A 16,757-nucleotide genomic window follows, 5' to 3' on the forward strand; every position below is an offset into this window, starting at 1 on the left:
CAATATGTTGTGTTGGTTATAGTTTTTTTTATTGAACCCATATACAGTAAGACCTCCTCCAATCGCTTCCATCTGATATTTTCATGTTCCTATCTCACTTCCTATTTTTGCTGCAGATCCCGGGAACTTTCACTGCTCAAAGACAGATATCCTGTTTACGGTAAAACTGAGTTGGCTCTGCTTCCTCCCCATCCATTGCGATCATCATTAGCTAGTCTCACGCTTACTCCAAACTTCCATCAAGAAATGACTTTCACCGAGGTCTCAACCTGACGGAGAGAGATAGGTTTAAGGGTTGACTGACTGGATACATATAGGAGAGAGCAAACTCCAATCTTTGGTTGGAGTAAAAAGTAATTTTCGTGTTCTGTTAAAGCACAACCTTAAAGTATCATATCACAGCACCAGAAGTATTTAATCCCTCTTCAGCACTTGAAACCAGACCCTGACTTGTTGATAGACACCTTGATCCTGATAGCTTCATTCATGTATACGTCGAACGCAAGCTTCCCAACAAGTCGACCACCTTTACTCCTCTCCTTAGAACTACAGTACCCATCCCCCCTCCTCCTCAAACCATCCCCGCCCTTTGCTCCGGGTCACCAGTCCCTAGTACGCCATGGCGGAGCTCCAGTTTGAGATCACTGACCTCCATGGGGATGGAGACTGTCGGGTCAACGGCAGCTACAACGGACACCATCATAGCAGTAGCAGTGATGACGACGATGAGGAGATGCACATTGAACCCCTGCTGGACTACTTGCTCAAGGAACCAGATACACACAGTACACCTTTGAAGAATGAGAATATTGACAAGTAAGTCATCAAGTCCCTCAGAGAGAAAGTAGTGTTGCTAGTCTTTTGTATCTTGTAGGGAGATTTTTCATATGCACCCAAGTAAAGCAGTCCAACAACTTGACTGTTTTAATGCCCAGACACAATTTGTTTCCCGCTTGTGTCTCTTTTCAGTGCTGGCCATAATTAGGGCCATTCTGGAGTTTACATTTTGGAAGTTTAAAGTTCTATTTGATGTTTTTGAGTATGATCAGAGTATCAGATACAAGAATATTCAGACTTTGCCAGATATGATATCAAAACGTTTGCCAAGATTCTGGCATAACTATTATGCTATCATGATGGTCAAACTACAAATTGTAACTTGCCTGGCAGAAGGGCATACATCAATTCCCATTCCTCTTGGTCATGGAGAAAGGTTGTTAATCAACCTATCATGCACACTTAACATTTCATGTAGAGTGTGGTTTAACTACTGCCCTTCTATCAGCCAGGTAATGAAACTATGAAATCATAATTAAAATGGACATTAGCCATGATGATGAAGAGGCACAATTTCTTTGTTTCCCTCTCCAGGACCAAGAAGAGAAGTGCCACATCAGCCAGGAAGAAGTGGAGATGGGCATTCAGACGTGTCAGGCTGATGAATGATCCTTGGAAGGAATTCCATCTGGAGGACCTTACCTCTGAGAAGGCCATCAGGCATCGCTATAATGCCATCGACAAGACCTGGGTTCAGGATCAAGTTGAGGTCAAGATAACTTCAGAGGTTAGTCTATTATCCGTCCCTTTTTGTTTCTGTTTAAATAAAATTTATCAGTAAATGTAGAAATTTGTTTTTACCAGGATTGTATGAAGATCTTACACAATCCTTTAATCAATATTACAATGCCACAACAACTTTTCATAGGATCAGCTTGAATCTTCAACTACATTCTGTTTCTTAATGATTCCTCATCCACAATCCAATATTTTTATCAGTTGGTTTCAAAATATATGCACACTTGAATGATGACTAATTTGTCTATTATTTACAATATTCATGTCAAAATATGTTACAAAAAGGAACAAAGAAATAATATTAAAAAAAAACTTTAAAAAATAATTTAAAAATGTATTAATAAAGGTCAAGTGGAATTGATTTCGTAATCTCTACTAAATAAGCATTATGTTATGAGACATCAGAACACGCTGATAGCATCTCAAATATTGATGAGTTATTGCGGTAACTTCCATGAAAACCTAGATGTGGATAGGCAACTGACCATCGTAACAATCATAGTTTCCATTTGCAGTTGCAAAGTTACTATATTTATTAATTCTTTATGGCACAGGCACTTGAGATATTGTGACTCATTAGGATATAACGAAAGCTGTAATTACTTTCTATTCTCTTTTCTCAGCCCTTTGCCCATGGAGCCATGAGAGAGTGTTTTAGAATGTAAGTTTCTTTCTTTCATGTATCAACCTCAGTAATACCATTGAAAGAAGTCCCTTTGTCAAAAAAGACTACCTTTGATAGAGAGACTATCACATTATTTGGAACAGGATACCATTAAATCTCTATGGATGTAATGAGATTAGTGGTTCAATTAATATCTGATACTTGAATATGAAAAAAAAAACTCTATCACAGGTTCTCATGTATCAAAATATGTAATCAATCTGATATCTTAGGAATGGTTGTCTCCTGATTTTATTGTCACTTTTTCAAAAGCCCTTCACTGAATAGCTTGCGTTTTACAAATATTTTGATGGGAGTATTCTTGTCTTCAGAGAAGAGGAAATTATCAGTTCATTGAACTTGTATTGAATTCAAAGCGTTTTTGACATTGCATTTATTGCTGAGTATATTGGCATAACATAGATAAGAAAATCAAGACAATTATCACAATTTCAGACGCTGATTATCAAAATATGTAATCAATCTGATATCTTAGGAATGGTTGTTTCATGATTTTATTGTCACTTTTTCAAAAGCCCTTCACTGAATAGCTTGCGTTTTACAAATATTTTGGTGGGAGTATTCTTGACCGCAGAGAAGAGGAAATTCTTTAGGTATTTTCAGTTCATTGAATTTGTATTTAATTCAAGGCGTTTTTGACATTGCATTTATTATTGAGTATATTAGCATTATGTAGATAAAAAAATCAAGACAATTATCACAATTTCAGGTGCTGATTCAGTTGATTGTTTGTTTTATCTATTATAGGAAGAAGAAGTCTAACTTCAGCAAGGCTCAGAACTGGAAGAATGCGGGTAACTTTGTAGCTAAGCGTTACATGGAAACGGTGGATCGAGAGGTCTACTTTCAGGATGTTCGTCTTCAGATGGACGCCAAGATCTGGGGGGAGGAGTTCAACCGTCATAATCCTCCTAAGAAGGTGAGTCAGACCTGTCAATCCATGAAACTGGTAAAAATGGATGATTTTGTTTAAAAATAGGTAAATTTACAGGATTTCCCCTAGCTAGCATTGTGTAGTAAAGTTATCAAGAAAGAAAGAAATGTTATATCAAAACAAGAGCTCAGAATGATAATATATTCATATTCTTTCCTCTCAATTCAGAATGGTTGAGAGATGTGGGCCCCGTCACACAAAGGTTAATGATTAATTGATAATTTGAAAGAACGATTCTGATTGGTTCCTAGTCAGTTTACTGAGCGAAATGCGCATGCAAAGATGATCGTGATTGGCCATTTTATTCAGTGATAACTAGCAAAGCTAAAAAAGAATTCACATTTATTGCTTGTTAAATCACTTTTATTTGACTTTTTTAATGGATTTTCGATTTTCGGACATAGTATTTTTTTATTATTCATATTCCTTTTGCAGGTGGATATCTTTCAGATGGCAGTCATAGAGTTCATGGATCGCCCTGGCAAGCCTTTGTTCCATCTGGAGAGCTACATAGAGGGAAAATACATGAAATACAACTCAAACTCTGGTTTTGTTAGGGACGAAGCTCTCCGACTGACACCACAGGTATGATTCTATACAAAAACACATAGTATAATTCAAAGGGTTCTGTGACCTATCACAAATATGAGCATAGTTTGTATGTGCATGTTGATGATAAGGGTTAAATTCAAGATGGTAAATTGCCAATTTGTCTGTTGCGAATTTGTTCACTCATCACCTGGTCTACTTCATTTTGTCTAATACCATTCCGTCCAACATTTTGTCTAACAAGTGTTTAGGCCAGTAACCATGTGTTCCAATACCGGTAATCACTTTGTCTATGATCATTTTGTCTCATAACCAGTTTGTCTAATACCCAGTTTCTTTTCACTCATTTCACCCGATTAACACTTAATATGATTAGACCAAATGGTATATGGACCAAATGGATATTGGACCAACTGGTTATCAGATGAAATGATGAGTGGACAAAATGGCAATTGTGGATAGTGGACGAACTGAATGTAGACCAAATGATAGTACATGAGTTGTAATTGCACAAATAAGCATTAGACCAATTGGAAATAAGCAATTTAAGATTTTTTTTTTCAGAAGGTTCTAACGTTAGTAATCATCAGTTTCAAATCATGTATCATGTCAATGTTTTGTGAATCTAGATTTGAAATAGAAATGCCTAAAAATGATGGAATCCATGAGATTTGAACCGGCCATCATCTTGCCAGGTAGTAACTCTCTCACAGGGACATTGCAGTATCAATAGAGTTATCACACAGTTTCATGGAAAATGCAATATTATCTTCTAGGTTGACTAAAAGATAATTATTAAAATCTATACATGTCCACAACTTAATATAAACAATGTGGCTGTGAAACAATCTAAGTTGGAATCAATTATGCAACCTTATCCTTCATAATCAGAAAATCCATTCTTATCCTTATCTCCTTTAGCCCTCTCATCAACAAAGGCAGAGATAGAGACTTGTATTCTGAAGTTGAATCCAACGTATACCATGGTATCACTGCTTTTAAAAATTATGGGAAGCCAAATGTGTCCAAATTTGTTTTGTATATTTATTATGCTCTTTCCCAATGTTTAAATGGTGAAGACAGCCAACTTATTTATCTTTCCCAGACAGTGATGAATGATTGAGATTCAAATGAGCTGATGCAGTGAACCTCTACTGCAAGACATGTCTTAATTGGCTATCCATAGTTAATCCACAACTTTTGACCAGAGTTTGCATTAAACCAGACTTCAAAATAGGGGCCAGAATGTCCAAAGTCTAAGTAATATAGCAGGAAAACAAACTAGTGCTGTGGTCTTTAAATCATAATCTTCCTGTTTATTTCCTTTCAGGCATTCAGCCATTTCACCTTTGAGCGTTCAGGTCACAAGCTCATTGTTGTAGACATCCAAGGTAAGTAGTGTCTCAGACTGTGTACTTATCAATATTAGTTTTAAAGATTTGACAGACACAGTCGCATTTGGGCATTAGCACATAGGTGTACAAATTCGTCAAACCTGGAAATGATTGTCTTTCACTCCTTAATAAATTATTGTTTTTACTCATAGAATGTTTGGTAATGAAAATGGATGTAAATAATATAAATTAAAATAGATAATTAAATAATTCCAATTTACAGATTTGTTATGACTTGGTGCTATTAGCGAGTTTTTTTTTAAAGGAATGGCCTAACTTATTGCATTTGGGAATGGTTCCCTTTCCTTTCATTTTTAATTAGCAATGCGACTGGTACTTGTACCATATACTTCTATACTAAATAAAGATCATTGTAACATAAATTTTAGCTAATATTCTTACTAATAGCATTGTGATATTAAAGTGAACTTTTGAATCCTGCAGAGAACAGGATGATTGGTAAGATGTTCAAAGCATAGCTTTTAATGATAATAATGATAATATGCAACATTTATATAGTGCTTAATACAAATGTTTCTTAGCACTGCATACTTAGCTTTTCCCCATAAGAGATATCTTAAATATCAAGTAAAATACAGATCTTTTCAAGGAAATATTGAACTGAATACAGACCCTTGGATAATAATAATCTGAAAAAAAGGATAAATAGAAAAAAGTTTTAAATTTCAGAGGGTTGAACTTTCCTGAAACAATTTCACCCAACTGCGTTATAATGGAAGGTTGTTTTACCTTCAAACATTCTCAATCCCATCATGCTTTAAATTGAGCAATCACTGTTTTTCCTGATTATCCATAGGTGTGGGTGATCTGTACACCGATCCTCAAATCCACACCTCCACTGGCAAGGAATACAACGATGGTAACCTTGGATGCCGTGGGATGGCGCTCTTCTTCGCTACCCATGCCTGCAATGAGATCTGTGATCACTTAGAGTTGACACAGTTTGACCTCCACACCTCGGAGTTCAGTGATCATGAGAAATATATCAAGCTTCAGGTGAGATCTTGTCTCTTGTCTTGTCTTGGGTCAAGTCGGCATATGCAGGCTTGCTTTACTCCTCCAACAGAGAAATGAAATGGAATGTGCATGTGTTTTCTTAACCCAGACCTGTTTCACTAATATACAAATAGCGAATATGCATGAGTGTGATGGTGCGAGATTTTTTTTACATGAGGTGAAAGAAAGAATGAGGCATAACCGAGTTGAATAGAGTGTCTCTCTATTTCACCGAATGTGAAATGTCGCACCATTGCACGAATAAGAATCTTCGCTAATTGTGTTGTACAACACCTCTGAATTTAGCAAAAATATGAAAAAAGATTGAGTTTTTTCCATGCATTAATCTATGAAAAAGGAGCAAAAATATTGAAAGCAAAAAGCAAATTCCCACAAATATGCATGATATCTAGGGCACCATTGCGCATTTGGCCTGCAGGCCATACACGTATTGCACCTTCATTCTTTACTGAGTGCAATGAATTGAATCGTATATCACATCCTAAAAACTTGTAAGAAACTCTTGATACTACAGACAATATATTTGATTGGCGCAAGTGTCTGTTGTCTTTTCCTGCAGAAAAGCTCTAATACCATCTGCCGAGGTACCGAGAACCGGGTCTTCAAACCTCGCGCCAGGCCCTCCATCTCCCCCCTGGACATGACCCAGTTTGTCATCTTTGAGCGGTCCAACTCCCAGATGTCAACAGGGTCTACCAACTCCAGCGTAGTCTTATCTCCTCTTGCCGAGTCCCCTCCCAGGCGCATTTCCTTCCAGGAGCTCCCTTCATCACCAGACGACGTCGCCATGTCGATGTCTCCACCTCCAAGCATGCTGAATCAGTTCCGGAGGACGGCACGGTTTAGGCTGGATTCGGAGAGCGAGACGCTGTCTAACGTGAGTATAACTGTTCCTGGCAGTCAAGTAACGATACAGATAAACCTCTATTGTTTAACCTTAAGAGCTCGATTTTCTGTTTTCTTTGATAAGCATACAAACAAAACCTGTCCATGGATCGCACCTCCCCATAAAGACTACCTTTTCTTGTTTTCCGAGAGTAGCATATATACCCAAGATTCAATGATGGTAAAGTACATATATCTATGAAACCCAAAGTCATACAGCATTTTACTTACCCCATCACTGTATAACCAGAGCCTCATGTTACAATGAGGTGAAATTGATCCCACCAACCACAACAGTGGAAAGCCAGCAACTCAAACTTCTGAAACGCATGTTTGTTGAAACTGTTTTCTCGATACGATGTACATCAAGGCTGGGCTGATAAAACCTTGTCTCAAAATAAAATAAAAATGAAGGCGGCCTAGAAAAGGCTGTATTATAAAAATATAGCAATGGTGGCAGTCTCATATTGTCCGAAAACAGTCTCCCGATACCTGTGAAGAATTCTGTCAAGGCAAAAAAAGGTTTCTACCCTTGTTTTAACTCTAAAATCTAGCTTATTCTGAGCTGTCATCAAAATATTTAAATTTTAAATACTAGGTTTTGTCAGCCATGATATGTATCTTTCCATATATCGTTTTCTTGACAGTTTAGTGTGCTTCCTTTTTGTCTCCAAATGACATTGTGCAAATTTCATGTTGAAAAATTGAAAAAATTATGACAATGATGGATTTCCATATAGTTGAGGTTGATTGGATCAATCACAAGTGTTTTTTAAGGTAGGACACAAATCTTCTATTGATGTTGTTGTTTCTTTGACAGGATGAAGAAAAAAGGGCCAAATTTCTGGAAAGGAATGTGAACCACAGACCATCCTGTGTGAACCTGGAGGTTCAATTGAGAAAGAATCTCTTGATGACCAGCACCGGAGGATCCATCCTAGGACAGGTAGGTAACAACTCATCCTTGTTATGTATCATGGTAAAATATATTATTGATAACAATAATTGTAATATGGAACATTTATAAAGAGATTATTAAGCAGCGCATACTATTACACCAGCTTTAACTTGGCTAACCTTATCGGGGGTCCCTTTCATAAAACTTGTTACAGTAACAAATTTGCAAAATCTTTAAATTTTATTAGCTGATTGTGAACTTGTTATGGGAATTGTGCATTTGTTACTGTAACAAATCTTTATGAAGTGGGACCCATTTGTATAACAGCATTCAAGAAAATTCTTCCTATTTGGTACCTATTTACTGTACTGGGTGGAAGTGGAACCCTGTACCTTGTGGTTCAGAGTTCCAAGAATCAACCACTGCGACACAACACCTCAACAAACTGGCATTGAATAGTCCAAATATTGGAACATTGTTCATACAAGTTGACAGCTCTGATAATATCAGTGACGTAATTATCAATGAGCTCTGATGATATCAGTTAGATGCTAGGTTTTGACTTGCTGACACCCCAAGAGAGAATGATAGCTGGTAAATGTACACAAGCTTTATGATATATAATTTCTTCAAGGCTGTCTTTAACGTTACAAAACAAATTGTATGAAATGATAGATTTCTTAAGGGGGAGGGGCAAGTGCCCTTGCATTAATTTGCTTGATTTCATTGGAGCAAAAGAGGTGAAAATAATATCTTGATACATGGATGTAGATAGTATGTGTACATATAGCAATAGAAGGGTGTGTGGAGGGGGAATGGATGGAGAGAGAAAGAAATGACAATTGAAAGAAAGTTGGACAATCAAGAAATCTATATCATGTGAAAAAAAAAGGCAGGACTCTGTGTTGGAGGAACCAGTGAGACATTTGCTCCAGTGACAGTTGATCTAGACATATCGTCTAAGATATAGCGTAAGGGTTACAGTGAGATTCAGGGTTAGGTTTAGAATAGGGCATAGTGTTAAATCCAGTCAGAGCAAATGTCTTGGAATCTGAGGAATCAGAACAGAAATATTGAGATGAGAATTTGTAAAAACTGCCTTTAATTAGATGAGAATGATTAAGACATATAATGGTACTGATAAGTTTTAACGAGATTGCATAGGGCACATGTTTAGTGATATGGTATTCCACTAACAAATTGTCATTCTTGTTACTTTTGTTCCCCAAGATTCATCTGGATATGGCTAAATACCATGAGCTTGGACGTTTTGTGGCGGATGATAACGACCGTAACATGGAGGCCGCCCTCTATCATCTGCGTCATGCTGCGGATTGTGGTGTCCTTGAGGCTATTCAAGCCATGGCCAGGATATGCCTCCAGCTGAGCCATGATGTACTCACAGAGGTGACCGTACCGGTAGGTAACACCTTGTCGTACTAGTAGGGTTGTTTTAAGGTCATCTTATGGTGATTTCTCAGTGTTTCATGAGTAAACCAGGATGTGTCACCTGAGCGTTTGAAAGTCAGCAACCAGTATGATGCCTGCTCTTATACACATATCTTTAGAGATCAGGGGGGTGTTTCACAAAGATTTAAGTATGACTTAAGTCGCACTTAAATGCCGATGCGTACATGATATTCAACGCGGGATCTTATTGATAGATGGCATTGGTGCACGTCCTCATGACACAATCTGACCAATATGGTCAAGCCTTTTATACTGTACGCAACTCAGTATTAAAGTGCAACTCTAATTCATCTTTGTGAAACACCCACCTGGTTACAAAGACAATTTCTGTAGGAACTATGCACCTGCATAGAGCAGTATAATGGGCATTACTCTGGAGTAAACAATAACTCTGGCTTTTAACAGCAGAGCATTATATGGAATTCATTATGAACTAGGTCCTTGCTTATTTCTCTGTGGTCAAATGTTGTTGGTATTAATGTTATGGAGTGCGGTTGAAATATTGAATAGTTGTTGGGGAAGATGGATGCCATTTTGAATGTCATTTTAGCAGACACCTGGGAAACAGATTGCAGGTTTGATCTGAAAATTTAGTTGTAAGAAATTAGATCCAAGCCACTGTACCACGACACTTTCAAACAGGATAATTGGAGAGAATGCACCAGTCAGCGAAACGTGCACTGCTCAATCAATATTTCATTTTCAGGGACTACTTTTGACAACCCACTGCCAAATTCTGCAACTTTGGATAAGATTTAATATTTGATTTGATTCTGATTTATTGTTTTCTTCTGCATCCATAACATTCGTATAATACATTTTTCATAACATAATAAACACAATACGTCAGCATTTTTGGCATGAATCATAAATAAAGAGTACTAAAAAGATAATTCCAGACAAAAATGATTAACTATATGATATTCACAATTTGCAGGAGAAGGATTGTCATAAGCAGATTGCTTGGAAAAAATGACAATCCCATTGTAATGAGTGAGGATTTCAAAGACTCTTTTGAGCCTCTCGGGTTGCTTGAAAAAAATGACAATCCCATTGTAATGAGTGAGGATTTCAAAGACTCTTTTGAGCCTCTCGGGGGGGGGGGCAATTAATTTTTATTACTAATTTTCGAGGGCTACTTTTGACAACCTACTGCCAAATTTTGCATCATTGGATAAGCTATAACATGGCAGTGAATGGGTCCTTTTGAGCATTTGGGGGCTGAATACCCCCCAGCCCCTGTGTAATTTTTTCCCTGATGTACTGCTTTCATTTTTATGGGTCCCCATTACAAGCCACTTCACCATTTTTATTTATTTACTCATCATCTTTACAGGATGATGATGATTACATCAATGAGGGAATGGAATACATGGAGACAGCCGCTGTGGCAGGGGATAGAGCAGCCATACTGATCGTGGCCAGAGCCTACGACACCGGGTACAACCTCGGAAGTGCAAGGTAAAAGTTTGTCTTTTCAGGGACTGATTCACTACAATCCATCTGGAGAATCTTTGAACCAATCCCAGCTAATTTGGGATTGATTTTGACCTGGTGAATCCCCACCCAGATTCCTGCCAATATAAGTCAAATCTAGACTCTCGAAAATGTATTCTAGCCAGGATTGCCCATGCAAGAAAATCTTTTGGGAGTTAAGGAATAGACACAACATTATTCAAAAAGAGCATTAAATGCTAAACATAGGTTTGTTAATAATTCTAACTTTTATTTCTGATTTACATGTAGTTGATAATTGAGTGATCAAATTCAAACCTGGCTCAAGTATGCTTATGGGAGTAAAGATGATCTGGTCCCTGTAAATCAAAGGATAGCACATGTTCCCTAATTTGAAAGAACAGTTCTGATTGGGGTCTAATCAGTCTATTGAGCAGCATAATCTTGATGGGCCATATTATTTAGCGATTAATCAATAACCTTTGTGTTACAGGGCCTTGATCAGATTTGGGGTCACAAGGTCAAATCATTGAGGGCATGGCCATTTGTCACAGTAACTTGTAGATCCAAGGGATAAATAAAAAAAACTTACCTTGGTCTGTGTGATGTATGCACATGTAACAGCCTGATTACATTGTAAATTTTTTGAAAATTCTAAAATTACAAATGGAATTCATTTCTGATCTGACAGTGTCAAAGGCATTAAATTCAATGGAATGCATTGAATAATCCATTGTTTCACTTACTGTTACTTCTGCGTATTCACAAATCTCTGTGCTCATTGTTTTGATGTGGCTTTCATATCCTGCAACAGTATTAAACTTAAGTTTTTATTTTCTTCCCTTAGACAAAAGTCCTGGTTGGAGGCCATGCACTGGTATGAAGAAGCCGTCACCACGGAGACTCCTGATGAAGACGGCCATTTTGATTCCACTATGGACGATCCAAACTACCTGATCCAGGCTAGGATGGCTGAAATGTATCGTTATGGAGGACCAGATCTTGATAAGAAACCTGAAAAAGCTGGTAAGTAGTCCTTTTATGATACAATCAAATGAAAATAAACAGTTCTTGGGGTATAATGGATAAGTTTCTAGATGCGAACCTATATATCAAAGGGATGGATGACCATATTTTGATAAGAAACTAGAGATTGCCAATAAATAGACTTTGTGCTGATTGACATAAACTACCTGATGATGAGTGCTAAAATGGCTGACATATATTGAGCTGGGGAACATGAGGGAGCATTTCATCAACATTTTCTGACAACTTCCCTTGATTTTGATTGGCTGAGAAGCACTGTTACCATAGTAACTGTCAAATAAAGTGTCTTACAAATCCTTTCATGATAGCTCCCATGATTACGATAAGAACCTGAATAAGGCTGGTCAGGAAACATTGAATCGTCAGTGATTGTGATCAATGTGACTCATTCCCAGGGGTGTTATTTTGATTGAAATTGATTTTAAAAAAAATCAACATTAAGATTTGTGAAACACCGCCAAGAGGAAACCTTCAGTGCTTGTCAGTTTAATAGAGACAAATTGAAACATACCACATGGATGTTATCAAATGAACTTGATCATCAGGGGACCGTTTTATAGAGGACTTGCAACTGTTGTAACTTTGCCAACTACCATGGTAACCTTGATTTTGATTGGCTGCTGATCCTTGTTACCATGGTAGTTGCCATAATGGCAAAGTTACAGCAGTTGCAAGTCCTGTATGAAACGAGCCCCAGATCTATATCAAGATCAGGATTCCCTGGCTAGTTCAATGGAAACCATAAAAAGCAATTCCTTGCAAGAATTTGCGAGCCAAGCAAAAGATCGTGCCATAGCAACTGCTTTATTTTGTTTGCATAAACCTTTGCCTGTGCCTAAACCATTTTCTTGCCTTTAGAAAGCAATTGCTAGAGGTTCGAACAATAGCGACGACACACTGCAGCGCGCTGGTGCAAACATGACTCACAGTACAAAGGTGGGACTCAAATGCACAGGTGTGGTAGTGCTTCTCTCTTATAAAATCCTCTCTTTAGATGTGGTCTCAAAATTATTCCTTTAACATGTTTCTAATTGATAAATATATAGTTGGCATTCGGTTGGCACTTACTAGGAAGAAATCTTGTACATGCAAGCTACTGAGTACACCTTGAGGTTCTCTCTCAGGTGCATATGCAAGATTATAAAACACGAACGCTCTGGGCGAGAAAACGCTCAAGCTGCTCTGATGGATCTTGAAAAACCCCAAGCAAATGCTTAAATGCATAAGTAAAACGTTTGCTTTATGCATATGCTTAATCATCAAGCAAATGCCAGCAGGCAATTAGCAATTACTCGAGCTAACCAGCAAAAGCATTTGCTCGCTTATTTTTATGCACATACGGAATCAAGCAAAAGCCAACAAAAGTGCTACTTTTTATGCATCTGACCCTATGGCATGATTAATTCTGTAGTTTGTGAAAGTGGAGTCATGTTTCTCAATTTAGCAAATTTTTTTGTTTTCCCCTATTTTAGCTGAGCTTTACAATGAAGCTGCAGAAGGAGCAATCGCTGCCATGAAAGGTCGCCTCTCCAACAAGTACTACATGCTCTCTGAGGAGTGTTACGGTGAGATGGAGGAAGAGTAAAGAGGCTCATGGGGAAGCCGTATCACTCCTCTTGTATATTGTATTCATCCTACTGTGGCTCCCCCACTCCTACAAGCAAAGTTTTATGTGGGGTTGATATGTCTGACCTTTCACAATGATTTCAGACATTTCACAATGATTTCGTTTGAAACTGTTACATTAGTTTTATAAGATCAAGCTCCCATTTTATGAAAATGTTTCCTTTTTATTTCTAATTGGCATTTTTTCTATTGATTTTCTTTTCTATTCCGTTTATAATTACTATCACTTTTTAATATAATTTTTACCGCAAACAGCCAGAAACACATTCCTCCTCTTTTGTATTTATTCACTGCAATTTGTCTTCAAAAAGTGCAAATTCATTACTTTTTTCTGTCATAGCACAATTCATATTTCACATGCATCATTTTCAGCAATAGCTCCATGATAAAAAAGGAGATTATTTTAGTACTTTTTGATTGATAATAGGGTCTTCTTGAAATGTCATATTTTAATCATCGACAAGATTGTATGCACAATTTTAGATTTAAGCTGTTTTTTTCTGAGAATCTCTTATTTGTAGACTTACTGTAAGATAATGTAAGTTTTTTGTGTCAAGGCAAGTTGGCCGGTTCATTTGCCTATAATAAAAAAGGTCATGTTAAATTTCTCTTTTGTACATAAGTGTATGTTTTCACTAGACAAAGTTCGGTGCATACAGATATATTTTTTTTCATTATTTGTCGTTGTTTAAGCTTATAAAAGTGAAACTATTCTATTTTGAGTCCACCTTCAAGACGGTATGATGTCTGTCTGTATATTTTTGTAAATATATATTTTTGTGGAAAGGCCAGGAGTTTTTTTCTGATTTCTCATGATAAATTATGGTGTATAACAAAACAAGGAATAGAGGGGGAAAAAATTGTGAAGTAGAGTAATGGGTAATGGGACGATTTAAAATCAAATTCAGTTTAATAGAAATAACCAGTTTCCCCAAAATATGATTAATTAGGTGTTTATGAAAGATTAATGTTCGAATCAGAATTTTTGCTTGAATAGTTACTTTGGTAATTGACCTCATCCATTATAAGCAACACCAAAATATTCAAATTCATCATACATATTGGCATGTTCTTTAAACATGATTCTATATGAATAACTTGATTTGCACTTTGGCTAAGGTTGTGTTTACATAGTAATATATAACTTATCATTTCACAAGTTGTACATATATCATCATTTCTATATCATAATGCCTACCTCACTGTGATACACAGGCCATGTAGAAAGCAACTCACTGTAACTGCACTGGTAGCAGAGAATATAACCATTTAATTGGAAGAAACACTGATCCTTGATATCATATCAACTATTTTTGTGTGTGTTTAAACTTAATTTTGGACTGTTAGTTGGATTATAACAGTGGAGACATTATACATGTGACACCTTAATCTCATAGCGCCCTCCCTCAGAGGCTATAGGAATACACGTAAACAGAGTTGTCAGAGATGGGCCAGCTGCAAATTGGCAATGGGACTGACATCTAAGATGGTGATGACGCCAATGCATAAGGCCTCTCGACGAAATAAGATGTACATGATTGGAATCTTATGGGCATATGAAAGGGTCGTGTGACTGTACTACTTGAAGATATTAAGATTGAGGTAAGAATATAGATTTGTCCAGAGAGAAGACACCACATTTACGCACCTTGCCGAAAGTTTCTGGTGCATCCTTAATAGCAGGAATCCCACTATGAAGGTGCTCAAGCGTCTCTCACAGTGGCTTTTCTGTATATCCCATTGTTTTGTCTTTGATACGGTGGTAAGATAAGTGATAAAGAGATACTCGCAAGATTCTTGTAGGAAAGTTTGACTTAGGGTGAGATGCTTTAACCTGTTGACTACCTGAACTGGGCGTTCCTCTTGGAATAACCAAATTCTAAAAGTCGACTAGTTTGATACTTGCAAAGGAGGCTTTCTGTGGTATATTTGACTATTTATAGTACACTTCAAATGTATTAATTTAATTGAATGCATAATGACATTGAAGACAGCTTATGTATATACATGTAACTGCAGGTAATGAAATAGCATTGTATACTGTTTTATATGATTCATGTACTTGAAAGTACTTTCAAGCTCTCTGTACCTGTGGACACTGTACATACAAGTAGCACAAATACAATAGTTCCGGTTTTGTTATTTTACTGTGTTGACTTTGATGCATGGCTAACAAGTAGACACAGCCCATTGATGTGCATTCTGAATTGCGTGTTAATAGGTACTATACCATGTGTACATGGCAATGTTCGTGTTTAGGCAATTGAACGTTAAGTTCCCTCGTGAGGGCGTTCTGGCACAGTATTTGATGAGAGGCAATTCTATTTTCAGGAGTAACCGTAGATAACGAGTACACCTTGAGGTTCTCTCTCAGGTGCATAAGCAAGATTCTAAAGACACGAGAGTATCTCTGCCAGTCTTATGCAGCATGTTACTCAACATACTTGAGGGAAATTTAAGTTGCACAAAGTGTACCGGTATTACCTTCCCATCTCCTAGTCACCGATAATGATAATATAATTAATAGGCATTTGTATAGTACCATCTATATATAGAACTATATAGAAATAATCTATTCTCAGGCGCACTACTAGTATTATTACCATGGCTTTAGCTCGAGCTGCCTTCCAGCACTCGGTGCATTCAAGGAATTAATCCTGCCGGGTACCCATTCACCTCACCTGGATTGAGTGTGGCACAATAACAAGTAAGCTTGGCACCATCCAATGCAAGTATGATTGGTTGATTTAGTGTAAATATTGAGAACACTTAATGTTTTGTCTTTGTTACTGATGACAGTGTACTTGATCAACTCTGAGCTGACTTAAAATTTATTTCTATTTTTCACTATTTCCAATATTTTTCTATTGTGATTAATGTTCGTGTTTAATGATGTCCAATTGATTTGTTGATTGATTAGTATTGAAAAAAAATTCTGAAACTAGTATGAGCTTTTGCAGTTGTATATTCAGTGCCAAAATTTATTTGAATGAAATAATCTTTCTCCTTGTGACAAAATGGGGATTTGTAGATTTGTATGTAAATTAATTTCTCGCCAAGTTTGGCTCGTAAATGTTAACATTTCTTGTGTGCTCCTCCCTATGAATATCAATCAGATATTTTCCATTCTTTCAAAGTTGGATCAGTCGAAAGTTTTTGATGAACATGGAAACATTGATTCTGTTGATTCTTGCATTACGA

The 16,757-nt window shown here is 37.0% G+C and overlaps 1 protein-coding gene across 4 annotated transcripts in view; it reads left to right on the forward strand.

Annotated features, from left to right (window-relative positions):
- LOC121423095 (eukaryotic elongation factor 2 kinase-like) overlaps positions 1 to 13,632 on the forward strand; it is a 39,531-nt gene extending 25,899 nt beyond the window's left edge. For all 4 annotated transcript variants that reach the window (XM_041618381.1, XM_041618383.1, XM_041618384.1 and 1 more), the window contains exons 2-14: positions 117 to 816; positions 1,372 to 1,564; positions 2,199 to 2,236; positions 3,008 to 3,179; positions 3,630 to 3,779; positions 5,074 to 5,134; positions 5,955 to 6,154; positions 6,735 to 7,052; positions 7,881 to 8,006; positions 9,189 to 9,377; positions 10,765 to 10,889; positions 11,731 to 11,909; positions 13,403 to 13,632. In XM_041618381.1, coding sequence (XP_041474315.1) covers positions 620 to 816; positions 1,372 to 1,564; positions 2,199 to 2,236; positions 3,008 to 3,179; positions 3,630 to 3,779; positions 5,074 to 5,134; positions 5,955 to 6,154; positions 6,735 to 7,052; positions 7,881 to 8,006; positions 9,189 to 9,377; positions 10,765 to 10,889; positions 11,731 to 11,909; positions 13,403 to 13,515 — 2,061 coding nt within the window. In that variant the 5' untranslated portion in view covers positions 117 to 619 and the 3' untranslated portion in view covers positions 13,516 to 13,632. The remainder of the gene's footprint in view (positions 1 to 116; positions 817 to 1,371; positions 1,565 to 2,198; positions 2,237 to 3,007; positions 3,180 to 3,629; positions 3,780 to 5,073; positions 5,135 to 5,954; positions 6,155 to 6,734; positions 7,053 to 7,880; positions 8,007 to 9,188; positions 9,378 to 10,764; positions 10,890 to 11,730; positions 11,910 to 13,402) is intronic.
- The last annotated feature ends 3,125 nt before the right edge of the window (positions 13,633 to 16,757 follow it).

The sequence above is a fragment of the Lytechinus variegatus genome, chromosome 10 (assembly GCF_018143015.1).
Source record: "Lytechinus variegatus isolate NC3 chromosome 10, Lvar_3.0, whole genome shotgun sequence".
Classification (NCBI taxonomy): Eukaryota; Metazoa; Echinodermata; class Echinoidea; order Temnopleuroida; family Toxopneustidae; genus Lytechinus; species Lytechinus variegatus.